The following is a 14,639-nucleotide window of genomic DNA, read 5'->3' on the forward strand; positions in this document are numbered from 1 at the left end:
GGGCAAACGACAATCTGGGCTAAAAAAAAAGAAAGAAAAAGAGTAGGGAAGAGACAGTGTTTTGCGCTTGAATGGTATAGGGTAAGAACATTTCGGATTGTAGCACATTTTTTTATTTTATTACACAGTAGGAGCGTAAGAAACTTTTTAATGAAAAGCCACACCAATTCTATTATTCTTTCCTTCCTCCCATCTGTTTGCTGTCATGTTTTTGTAATCTATATACTCTTCTTTACATTTAGGCAATTTATCCTGAAGGGGTACAGACTGGTTTGACTATTGTATGCAATGTAAAACTACCAATATCTTGTAGTTTGGAAACTGCAGATTTGTTTTGCATTTATATTACAAAACACAAAATTCTTTGAAAAATCTGACTGCAATGACTAATTCATAAATATGCATATGAATTGACTTAATTATAAATATGTAATAGATTTTTTCATTCATATCACTACAAATCAGGACATTATGGCAAATCTTTTTTGGCTAGTCTTTGGTCTTAAGTAAATACATAATATAATGTGAAATAACCAATGGCATTTCACAACTTAAATGACATGCAAAGCTGTAGCAAAGAGTTAAATGGATATATGACTTCCTACTAAGGCAAATTAATGTCAATAATTTACCACTTCCATTAGGACAACTGGTAATTGGACAACTGACCATTCTAGCTGGTAAGGAATTTGTTTAAAATTAGGCAGGTTTAGCTGTTACAAACTACTATCAATTGCATATGTTAAGCCATTTGCTGTGTATGTTACATTCCACAATACTTTTATTTAGAGAAAAAGCCATGCCCTATAAGATTCACGACAGGTCTAATTCAACAAATGAGCTCATACCTTCGACTGTGACTGAAGCAGCTTTGTAGGTAGGTTGCAAATTCCAAGACACAAGGTGAAACTGTCAGGTCACCTCACGCAAATGGAGGACAACATAATTGCAAAATTGGATATTATAAATAATATGTTTTTAGCGTAATTGAAAAGATGAATAAAAACAAATGCAATTAATATTCAACAAAAAGGTTTTATTTAAATACTGCAAAATTTTGTACAAAATATAGTACTATATTCTAGACCCCATATTTGATAATACTGTCATAAAAATATACAAGATTATAGATATATACATTTAATAAGTAACAAAGTTACAACTAGTTTATTTAATAACAGAAACTCTTAGTGAATGTGCAGATAACTACATACAGTAGTGTAAACGCTGCTATTAAAATTAAATATTTATTGATTTGTCCCCTAAAACATCACAGTTTTAATAGTAACTCACATGCATACTAGAAAATATTTATTAAGAATAAAATGTTTCCTACAAATCAATGCCTCATTTAGACAAAGCAAAAACAGTATCAGCTAGCTATTTCAAGTAGTAAAGAAAACACATTTTTATCTTGGAATTTCTTGTCAATACAAGTAGAAATATAATTCTTACATATTCTAAATTATATTATTTCTGCAAAAGATAAACACACATAACAGGTTCTATTCTTTGTCAAAGATTCTAATCCCAAAAACATGAATCAATCCATATATTAATAATAATATTATCAGCAAACAAAAGTTAATAAATCAAATCTCATTTCATATTGCTAATCAATTTTTTAAATAATACATTTATTTCATTACAGCTTTAAGTAACTCAAAATTCATGAATGTTACTACTAACAAAAAAAAGTTTTTTAAACTGTGAAAATGTTAAAGGTTTTTATACAGATAATAATGAATGTTTAAAGAGAAGTAAACCTGAAACATATATAAAAGTCTCAAGTCTTGAATTGAAATTTACCAGTGAATTCTATTCATTTTTTTTTGACTTAATGCACTTCATTACATAATAAGCACTTTTCAATATAAAATTCAAATTATTATAAAATATAACTACACAAACATTCCCAAACGACATACTTAAAAGAGAGTAAACATCAAAGCATATTAATTTATTCAATTAAATAATAATTAAAAATTATATTTGTTTAGACATATTACAGTTACAAGTCAGTTTCACATTATTAGAGAACATTTGGAATGATAAAGTCCCCATTAAATTCAATTATAAGATAAAATTTACATACACATATGTACTTAGGTATATCTTTATATCATAAACATTTCTGCCTACACATGAAAGGCAAAAATTAAGACAAACACATACTTCATCAAAAGCCACATCATCTTTCCAGCTGACTAAGATTTTCTATAACAGAGTTTGCATTCAGCACATGCCTAGGTAAAAAATGATGAATACAATTTTTTTTTAAGATTTAAATCTGTTTATAGAAATAAGGGTACTTAAAGGTGTACTTACTTATGATTGTTGCTTTAGTCAGTGGACTTTAATCTGTTATTACAATATTATTAGAGACTTTATATTTGAAACAGTTGTAAAAGCATATACCTTCTGATATTATTTTTCTCCCTCTCACATTAAAGACATTTTGAGCAATTTGTTTTTCTTTATTAAGAATAAAATTATTCAGTTTTCATTCGAAAATATGAATTCCATGATTTTATGTGTTAGAAAAGAAGCACTATAAAATTAAATCACAAACTAAGTATTTCTCTTTGGAAAATTAAAATATATATAAATATCCAAAACATCAATATTTATATTTTGCATTTCTGAAGCAAAGGATTATAGATTCTAACCTATATTCAAAATGATGAATAGCTGTTAAAAATAATTCATTAAAATATTTAGGCTTTTTATTCATCCCTAAAATCATTCTAAAAATATGTAAACAGCTTGCATATATTCTTATTCAACAAAATGTTTTGTTTCTGTGAATTTAAGTAATAATTTATTTTATTAGTTTTTTTTTTTTTTTTTTTTTTTTTTTTTTTTGCCACCAAACTATCTAAGCTCATAAAAGAGAATAGCACTTCATTTGAAAAGATGAAAAGACAGAATATAGATATAAAATTTTTTTCAACATCAACTAGTTTTTAGGCTGATCAAACAATCATTTTCAGAAAAATATAAAATTACAAAAATCACACATATTTAAAATAAAAATTATTTAAATCACACACACACACACACACACACCAAAAACATGTCAGATGCACACATTTAAAACTTAGTCACAAATCTAAAAGCAAAAAACAAAATCATTTTATGACAAGATTCAACCGAAATTTTTAAGCTCATAAAATAAATAATAATTATTTAGTTTGCAAATCACTAAGAGAGCATTATGTAACATACATACACATAAAAAAAGCTCAAATTCTAAAAGGAGTGCAATCATCACTTTTTCTTTTTCCTTTACAAAATGACACTTGCATAAGAACCATTAAGGACCTAGTTTAGGATAATGGAATGTAAGATATACGATGGCCCAGAAGTCACTTTACATTTTGAAAATTAAATAACTTTTTTTCTATTAATATATTTCTTTTTCTCTTTTCAGAATTAAAAAATATAATCCCTGGAAATTTTTGGCATGGATAAGTTTACAACAGAACAACGAGTGAAGATAATTGAATTTTACTGCTGAGAAATATCAAGACATGTTAGCGAATTTTGTTCAACCTCAGTTAGTAAACATGGCAGGGTATTAGTGGCAACAAGATGGAGCAACTGCACATACTGCTAGAGCCACAATGCAGTTGTTAACTGCAATGTTTCAGGATCGGATAATCTCTCTTAAATCCGATTTTGAATGGCCTCCACGTTCTCCTGATTTGACAGCTCCGGACTTTTGGCTTTGGGGATATCTTAAAGACAAAGTGTATGCAAATAAGCCCCGAACTATTCAAGAACTTAAGGCAAACATTTTCCCTACAACCTCAGATGTTAAGAAGTGTCATGGAGAATAGCTTAGAAAGAGCTCGACTTTGTGAAGACGAGAATGGAGGCTATTTAAGAGACATTATCTTTCGTCACTAAGTCAGAACTAACTTACACACTCTAAGCTTTGTAATAAAAAAGAATTAATTAAATACAGTCATTTAAGAAAAAGTTATTTAATTTTCAAAATGTAAAGTGACTTCTGGGCCACCCGATATAACAATGTGAAAAATATAGTTATCTAAAAGTACATCACAACTTTACAAAAAAAAAAAAAAAAAGTATAACATATTTTTGATTTTGGGAAAATATTTTACTTTTATTGCAGTATGAAGACCATTTAAACAGTACTTTAAAACTTTAAAAGTACACATATATACATATAATTTTCCATCTAATAATCTGAATTTAATAATTCAAAAATTTACAACTGTCAGGTAAATTAAACAAATTACACTGACAATTATAATTTATTAAGCAAATACATAATTGCAAGTTCAAATTCTTACTTTAAAAAATTATAATAAAAAAGTCTTCAGAGTTAATGAAGCTTCTTGTCTATTTATTTAGACAAGAAACTGTTTCATAAATTGTGCAAGTTTTAAATAGCACAGTGTATTTCTGTTTGAAGATTATCAGTAGTGTTCTTATCAGTTTCACTATTGACTATCACTCCGATAAATTGAGCATTTGTTGTTTTTTCATTTAAATGCTATGGAATGTTTCACTAAAGGGTAATGCGTCATAACTGTGAAAACCTTTTGCAAAAACAGTTCATAAACTTTGGTCCCATCGAAGTGAAAGTTATGCAGTTGCAGAGCCTAGTGAAGTTGCAACCATAAAATAATCAGCAAGGAATTGTACAAATTGAATGGAATTAGAGTTGTACAGAACATTGTGAATGCGAGTTCCATGAAGTCATTTCATCATTGTTCAAAACAGCTAGCAATGCCGACATGCTTGCTGCAATGAATAGAGAAGAAAAATCTTTTTATGTATCCCACAAGATTTAGTTGATGCAATAACTTAAACCAGCAGATCACCAGAAACAGAGAACATCTGGTGAGTAGATTTTGACAAAACAAGAAGATATTAATATTAGCTAATATGACAACATCATAGTTTTTCAAATAGAATAAAAGTCAAGAAAACCTTAGGATAATCCAAGAGTGCACTCAATGTATTCCATGGGAACCACTGTTTGATATGGTTTTGGGGCAGAAGGCCATGATAGCTTTTTTTGGATGATGCCACAGAAAATGTAGTAATTGCTATTGTGATTTGATTACAAACTTTTCATACTAACAAATTGCTCAAAATGTCTTTTGATCTGAATGAAAAGGATACTGCAAATGTGTAGTTTCAATAGGATAGGACCATCTGCCATGTCTCTCATGAAAAATTTCTTGTGTGTGTAATCTCACATCATGATGGCAATGAGGTATGGTATTTGAGGTCAAGTGTTTTTATAACTTCTTTTATGGAGTTATGACAAGTCAAACATTTACAAATCCTAGGTTTGGAACAATTTAGAAGAAAGATTAGCAAGATTGGCAAGAAATTCAATAAGTCATTGCTCAAAACAACATTCAGACATCTGTGTGTGTCATTATGAACTTCACTGAAAGGTAACTAACTGCTTGCTGAGAAAGTTGGAGGTGAACAGATACCAGATGCTGCTCTTTATAAGACTGGAATTTATATAGAATGAAATAAAAATAAAAATTTTGATTATTTTATGGAGATCTGATTAATTTATTGCATTTTTAAAGATTGCAAAATTTATGAAACACTCTGTACTATCTCACAAGGAATAACACCAGCATTCATAAAACATCACAATTTTCAACAGTATGAATAAATATCACACGATAAATCAATATTAACTTACTAATAAACAAAAAGAAAAACAAACAACAAGGAAAATCACATTAAAATATATATATAATATACATCACTTTTAAAATGGAATATATTTTATGCATAAAGAGCTCAATAAAATAAATTTATATAGTTCAAGCATTTCCTCTCCTTGTTCCCATCCAGCCAGACCATTTGAACCCCCCCCCAAAAAAAATAGATATACAAAGAAATACAACAAATAATAATAATAAAAAATCATATGTAAACTGATCTCAAGTACCTGCTAACAAATTATGAAGAATGGCGGTTATTGATAGAATATGTCATGCCAATTAAGAATGCTTTAAAATCACCACAGTTAAAATTTCAGTTTATGTTAAAATAACATTATAAGTATGCAGGCAGTATCGCATAATCTTTTACTAAGAACTTTAAATTGATACAAAAGCCAGAATGAAAGTTCAAGTTTTTGAATGCTAGAAAAAACATTTATGACTTTTAAAAGTAAAATCAGTAATCACTTCAGTAATCACTTTTGTTTTAATTTTAAAAGAAAAATCAGTAATCACTTCAGTAATCATTTTTGTTTTAATTTTAGAAGAAAAATCAATAATCACTTTTGTTCAGTAATCACTTCCTGATTACTGAACAAAAGGCATAAATTTAGATGCACCTATACAAAGATAATATTTAATTCCTTTGTATAGTAATCTGGTACCAAATATTGTACATAACATTTGGCCTTGAATCCTAATTCAATTAAACATAATATACATGAAATTTATTTTACGATGATGATATAATTTATATCATCAGTGGTGCATGATTATTTTAATTAATATTAAAATAAATAACAGGCATACAGAAATTTTAAATGGAATTAGTTTCAAAAAAGAACACCACAGAGCAAGAAAAATTCGATTCAAATTTGGTTTGCATTTAATTAATTTTTTGGTTTAATAGCAATTAATTAATAAAAAATTCAAAATTAACATTTAAGATAATTTAAGATGAATAAATTAATATGTAGGAGTAGAAATTATAGAATAAATTGAGAACCAAACAAAAAAGTTATTAATTACTTTTGCTTTACTCAACAACAGGCAAATTTTTGAAGTGGCCCAAGCTGCAGCTGTGAAGGGTTTCACATTCTATATGATCATTAATTCATTCTTAATGATCATTCTTCAAATCATTAATTAATTAAGCACATCCTGAGTCTTGAGATAAAGGGCACCCTAAAATTCAGATAAGATGGGTCCTAAACTTGCCTATTGGCCTCTATATTACTTTTAAGTACAGCATTTAATTTAAATATTTACTTTTATTTATTTATTATTAATAAATTTCTTTAAATTATTTAAAATATGCTGCATATTTAAATAAAGTAACCTACATAAGTAAGAAATTTATAATTGAGTTTTAATTCTTTAATTTTAAGCTATCTAATTGAACAATCCAAAGGAAAGCTTCACGTCCATATAGGAATGTTAAATAGGTATAAAGAGAAAAAGGTGGGGGTAGAACTTAAACTGTCATAAAATTTATATAAAATTTTTAATAACTTCAAGAATGACTAATAAGAAGAAAAAAAAGCTCCATGATATGGGTAAAGAGAACAGCAGAGGTTGAATGAATACGTGAGGCCAAAAACAAAATGAACATAGCTCCATTTATCATTCAAAATATAAATCAAAGGGCAAAGAAAACCCAGCTAGGAAATTAAAAATTTTGAAAGTTTAAAAAGAAAACTTAATTGGATGTAATAAAATAAATACATTTCTGTCAATGTAGAAGGCTGTAATGAAATCTAATTCACTTACTAAAGATTTTGTAGAATCAAAATGGCAGTTAAAGGACCAATTATGACTAGCTAATGAATATTTACTGAATTTTTTTTTAAATATATTCAAGCTCTATGACATTTTTAATGCTATCTTAGTTTGTTTGATATATATTAAACCACACTGATAAAATTGTTATAAATTTCCCACTGGTCGTTAAAGATCATGAAAGAGATTTATTCTTAAAGAATACAACATGAAAGTTGAATTTCTGAAGAATCTGAGGAATTATGCAAACAATAGCAGAAAAAAATTAGATGACAATAAGATTCCTTTTGCCTGTTTTAAATACGGAAATATCTTTCATGTCGTCAATAAGAGAATTTTGACAGCTTTATCAACAACCACAAGAGAAAAGTCTCTATCAATAGATTTAAAATAAATGAGATCTCAAGTTAGACTGTGAAGGGAAAACAAATCTGAAAATATTTAAAAAAAAAAGCCATTTTTATTTCAAAAGAAATTACAAGTTTTTGTTTTGCATAAGGAAGGAGAAAAACAAACACAACAATGAGAGATACCGAGTAGAAAACGAATCTTTTGATCAGTATTGTTAAAATAAAATATATTACAGGTTAAAAAAATGCTAAGAAAAGAATGGCATCCCTCCAAAAGTACCGAATTACTAGATCAATCAAATATTCATGTATATGCAAAAGTATTATTTGCATGATATGCATATGCAAAAGCATCATTCACAAGCCAAATGAAGTACGAGAAAGTCAGTTTTTAAATTAATTTAATCTATAGTGAGCGCAAACAGTATGTACAGGACTGGGGGAGGGAAGAGGTAACCATAGTTATCTTTCTTTTTGACAGCAGTAATTATTTTGAAAAACTAAGTGAGTCTGACTCAAATAAAATTTATTATGACAGCAAATAAAAAAGAGTAGTAAATTTTATGTAAAATCTATACTGATTTATTTATTTACTTGGAGAAGGGCTAATTTTATGTTTTCCTTTAATGTGCCTCACCTATAAACACATGACAGACAGTTTAAAAATCTTATAAAAATTTTCTAGTTTGATGGCTAAAAAAATACTAAATGCACGATGCAAAACAGCAGCCTATAACTATATATCTAGGGATACCAAACAAACTGTTGAAATAAACTGATATAATGATGATAGTCAACAGAATAAAATATCACTATCAAGTAAAAATAGATACATGTAAAAATTTATTTAGAAATTTTATGGTATCTGCTAATAATTTATTTTTACAGAATGCTAGAAACAGATCCTAAAGGTTCAAAGAGTAGAATTAAGAATAATTTTAACAAAATATAACACAGAATATTGAAACATTCATAATTCAGAGAATGTTTCCTTAACAGATGAAAAAAAGTGTGAATCCAGAGATATTTATCAAAATTTAAGGCAGCTATCATGCATAAAATATCTAAGTTCTCTTATATGGAGAAAGGCAGTCTACATATCACATTATGAGGATAAGAAAATAAGCTAGGTATTTACATATAAAATAACATGGCTACAGTAAAAAGTGCTTAGTTGAATGACAAATATTTTGAAAACCAGAAAGCCATTTCAAATAAATACAAAACATTACCAAAATGTATCTTAGCTAAAGACACGTAACTTTTACAAGATTTTTCTATTTAATGAAGTATAAAAAGACATTTAATACACTGATAATAATTAGCTAACAACTCTGTATTTACAATTCTTAATTACCACATCATGATTCACGGATGAGACAGGATGATTATACAAACATTTTCTATTAACAATAATTAAAATAGAAATATCTCATATATTGGTTTTGAAACTATGATTAACACCAAATTACATAGCAAATTTAAGTGAAACTATAAATAAAAGTACAACTAAGAGGTTATAAGAACTACTATTTACATGAAATGTATTTATTCATTACTGCTAGTTGAACAGATACCAGACACTTTAAGTAACAGGATCAACAACATTCCTCAATAGCAATAACTATCGAGTATTCATATTTGCCCTTAAACATATAGACTTTAAGGCATATCCAAATTAGTTAAAAAAAAGGCTTATCATAATTTTATTTTAAATTCATATTTGACCGTTTTACACCTTCATGTTCTACAAACTTGTGCTTAACTAAAGTACTTTATTTCAACAAAACGCTGCCATACTAAGTTGGCAATGGATGCTATTTATTTACAAAATGAAATGCATAATTTTAAAATGATATTTAACTCTTTTGCATCGAGAGAGGGCAAAATCTCAATTCCCCAACATCGAAAACGCCCGTATCTAAGAATTTCTCCTGGAATGCTTTTCCTTCCCCCATGACAAGTTGAATACTACAGCGCTAACAATAGCCTTACTTAAGTAAAGCGAGAACTTCTTTCTTCGACGCTTTGACACTGTGTGAAGTTCCCCCTTGGGACGGGATTGCAACTTTGGGCATCAAAAGCTAAATACTGACAGTAAACAAGGGAAAGGAAGGAACAAAGGAAACAAGGAAGCTACTTTTGGTAGCTTCAAAGGAATGATTGACATATGATTTAACAACACCTGAAAGCAATGAGTAATGCAGTAACGTGATGGGGGAAAGCACTGGGTAGGAAATTATTCAGGCGTTTCGGGCGTCCAGCCGATGTCTGAATGTTTGGGCGTTTGGGGCGACTTCGATGCGAGAGTTAAAGCCATTTTTGATTTTTGAAAAAAACTGCAATGCAACTTAGAAAAATCTTTAATTTCATTTTCTTTCTGTAAATTTTTGTTTTAAAAACACAGTATATTTTAAAATACATATGCACCATATCCTCAAATCAGAATGTAACAGCCAATCAAGCTCGATAACTATCAGTTACATATATCATACTGTTAAAGAGTTAAATAAATAAATATTTACAAATCAATTTGCACAACTGATTTACAGTGCATAGGTTTTTATACATAACATTGTCTTTCAAAAGGCATTAGGCTATAGGATTGATACAATCTCCATTAACACGTTTGAGAAACTGTTTAGGGAATAATTTTCTATCTGAAATCTAAACTAGATAAAACTGAAAAACCTTATGTTCAGATTGCTTCTTGTATGAAAAGTATGAAATGTAAAAATGATGTGAAGCAGTAGAACCCCCATAATTCATTAAATCAAGAATAACAAAATATTACAAAACAATAAGATTCAACAGGAAAAAGAACAGGGTTTGCAGAATTTAGATTTTAAATATATCACAAAATCGCATATGCTGTTCATAAAAGACAGAATAAAATTTAATCATTTTATACTGATTTACTAATATTCTGTTAAAAACAGATATAAAATGAACTTCAGATTAATTTCCTTTCATAACTTGGAACTGATATTACAGTTTAAAATTATATTTCGATAAAATTATATTAATTATATGGAAATCTGATTTCCATGATGTTAGTCTTTTAATCTTACTTTTATTCTTAACATTCACATTTAATAAATTAAAGTTTATTAATAAAAATATCTACATAAAAAATAAAAATATTTTAAACAAGTTACATTTATAAAAATGATAATATTGGACCAACTGTCTGATCATATTTAACAGATTAATTTGCATTGAATTTCAGATATTTCATAAAAATAAATGTCTAAATAATTATTTTCAATGGAATTTTTCACTCAACAATCAATGCAATACAAAAGTCATATTTATACTTCCAATTTTTTTTTTTAAATTTCCCAAAGACCAACAAACGTTTCATAATCAATTAATATATTTCATTCTAATCAGTTATTTAATTATACCCAAAGTTGTATGGTCGTTTAAAATCTGCTAAATAAAATCCAAAACTAATTAGAGCATTAGCTAATACTGAATTTTAAATATTTTTTTTTTTTTAAATCTCTCTTGTGCTTTTGGACTCTTTATTTCTCTAAATTGCCCATTAATATGAAACACACTTCCTAAATTACAGAAAAATAAAATGGCATCAAATTATGATTCCCCAAGCTTCATAAATTAGGAAATATATATAAATACATAGCTGTCAACTTTGAAATCTGAAAAACTGGGAGGTTTTTTTACACTGTGCAGCAACATGATTTTAAGAAAGCCAAACTAATTTAAGTTTGCTTTAAAATGCCTATTCATTTACAATTTCATTAATTTTTACATGGAAATACAAGCTTTTAGTTATCAAAGTATACTTTTAATCATGATGAAAATAAAATTAATAACTGATGTCAAATAATAAGATTAATTACAATAGTTAACAACTAACTGCAAATTTAAAAAACAATGCTTCTTCATTTATAACTTCGTTAATTTTTACATGGAAATACAAGCTTTTAGTTAAAGCACTTTTAAACATGACGAAAATAAAATTAATAACTGATGCCAAATAATAAGAATAATTAGTTAAAAACTAACTGCAAATTTAAAACACAATGACGAATGAAGCAAAAAACAAAATATCTTCACTTCGTATCACTTAAATAATGACCCTTTCTCTTCACTTCGATTTGAGCATGTATACAGATTCAATATAAGAAAGCTATTTTTGCACTCTTCTTTGCCTAATGCATTCACATGATCATATCAGCTGTTCAGGTTCTTTTTGTAAATTAAACAGGTAAAAACACAAACATCATGTTGCTATGGCGAAATAACAGGATAAAATTTTAAAACCAAGAGATTTAGTGATCTAATGGGAGATGTGATGAAAAATCAGGCGTCTTCTGGTTTTAACAGCAAAGTTGGCAACTGCATAAATGGTTTATGATGAATTATGAACTTTCTACTGCATTTTACTTATTGACCACATTTTTTAAAAAGTACTAATGTACAAAATTTAATTATATTTTTCCTCTTCAGAGTTTAAGTTTTGAATAAAACAATTCTAATAACATTTAAAACATAATAATTGAATTAACCTAATGAATATCATTCTAGAATGGAAAAATACAAAACAACATTACATTTACAAAACCATTCATGACGATGATTCATTCAAAAGTTTAGCACCATTTATACCCCGCACAGTCACTCTGTTTGGTCGAACAAGTAAGCCATACCCAGGACGACATGAAAAGTAACTTTTGCCTTGCACAGTACCATCATTCTTGCCCTTCGGAGACCTAAGTTCAATACCCAACCACACGCCATCTGCAAAGTCTACTGGTCCAATGTAACGTACGGCACCTGAAGAAAATCAATATAGTTGATTTAAAGACGTACGAGATTTTAAAGATATATGTAGATTTTCAATTTTGTGGGTAACAGTATAATAATATTCAAACATAGTATAACATTTTATTTCTTTCTGAACTTTAAAAATTAAATATTCTTTCTGTCTTAAACATTTAAGACTTTTACAAGAGACTTTATGTTAAATTTTCAAATTAAAATTATATTCCAATGATATGTATATTAATAAATAACATATAGTTCTGCATATTACATGTATGCTTAATTTATTCAATTTCTGGATGATAAATTCAAGAGAATAGAAAAATGGAAATTTATTGTTAATTCAAAGCTATTAGCAAAAATATAATTTCTAACTTATTACTAAAATTCCAAATTACATACTGTGAGCATTTATTCTGATTGTAAAACACTTTCCCAAAAATATATTTAGATGCACAGACAGACAAAAGCTCACTGCATTTATGTCTAACATTTTTCACTTTGTTTACAAGATTTGATACTTTGACACTGATGATGAGTTGGATATTAAAGGAAGAAGTATGTAATACTTGTTTTGATTACATATATATATTTTGACAGTATACGAACTAAACAATTTTGAAAGTTAAAGCATACAATTTATTAATTTTTTTAAATTTTATCTACAATCTAGTTTTGTTTCACATCACAAAGTTAATAAAACAATGTTCTAAAAAGATTTAAGCATCCATAAAAACTTAACTACAATTGCAAAATGTGGAGTGCATATACTGTTTGAGAAGAAATGTATATGACCAGAATTTTGGTGTAAAAAAGTGTTTTTAAAGATGCTCTAATAACAGGATTATACTTTAGTAGTGATAAAGCTTCCCATGGCTACTTTGCAAGCTATTATTTGGTCTAACACAGTCAGGTAAGTTGTTTAGTGCCTCTATTAAAAAAAAAAAAAAAAAAAAAATTGTACAACTGCTCAACTAATTTAGTCATGGGGTGAGAAGGCTGGAACTGCCTTCCCAGTACATCTCAGATGAATTCCATTAGTAATAAATACAAGGATCTGGAATGCTACAAAAAGCTACTAAATCAAAGACATTACTGACGTGTCATGTAGCATGTGGTAAAACACTATCTACTTGGCAAGTAATATTTGGGTGGCTTGGCAGCATATATATCCCATGCTTCCAAGCCACCGCTTCCAGAATATCACTGATGTACAGGTGAGCTTATCAGACTGTTTTGCAACACAACTAGAGATCAGATGCACCATGAGAAAGTAGCTATCTAAATTGTGATACCAGGTGTGATGGCTATCTGTACCCGACAATAAATGTAGATAAACTCATCCTCATGTTCATATGCAACAGTAATTAATAATACTGAAAGATGTGAGAATTATCATTAAAGACGATGTGCCTATACCTACACAAAGTCAAGGACAGCTGACATGAAAACCAATCTTGTTAGCTTTACCTACGTTAGGTGGTCAGATGTAGCATTTTTAAAGGATGTCAGAATCTGAATCTAGCTTTTATCAGTAATTTCTGAATGATTTACAAGATGCATTAAATATGGCAAATGGCATTAAATGAACAGTAGTGATGCTATTGGTGTGATCAAGATTGAGCTGGGACATTCTGAGCTGGTTAAAGTACTTCTCTGTTACCCAGCAGTTAAAATTGACTAATTAACAAAAAATTTGGAGCAAGATAGCAACCAATATGTCTCTTGGACCAACTGCTTCAAATAGGTTTATGATGCAGCTTCTCTTTCAAATAGACAACTATTTGTAGCATTTTCAAGTACATCTTAAAGTACATCTTAAAGACATTGCAAAAACTGCCTGTGAGCAAGAATAATGGTTCACTTAAATGCTGCAAAATGCTTTCTTCATATATGTTGAAATGCTAATCATTTGCATAACTTCACATATGCAAGGAACTTTTGAAATTATATCTGAATTCAAATTTCATTCCTATAGTCCAATTTTTAC

General features: G+C 28.3%; 1 protein-coding gene across 1 annotated transcript in view; it reads right to left on the bottom strand.

Moving 5' to 3' along the window:
- Positions 1-1,021: 1,021 nt before the first annotated feature.
- The window catches only part of LOC118183787 (CAP-Gly domain-containing linker protein 4-like), a 74,276-nt gene continuing 60,658 nt past the window's right edge, over positions 1,022-14,639 (bottom strand). The window contains exon 13 of the mRNA XM_035353388.2: positions 1,022-12,661. Coding sequence (XP_035209279.1) covers positions 12,453-12,661 — 209 coding nt within the window. The 3' untranslated portion in view covers positions 1,022-12,452. The remainder of the gene's footprint in view (positions 12,662-14,639) is intronic.

Source organism: Stegodyphus dumicola, chromosome 2 (genome assembly GCF_044657685.1).
Source record: "Stegodyphus dumicola isolate Sdum_Otavi_A_Nest chromosome 2, ASM4465768v1".
Taxonomy (NCBI): Eukaryota; Metazoa; Arthropoda; class Arachnida; order Araneae; family Eresidae; genus Stegodyphus; species Stegodyphus dumicola.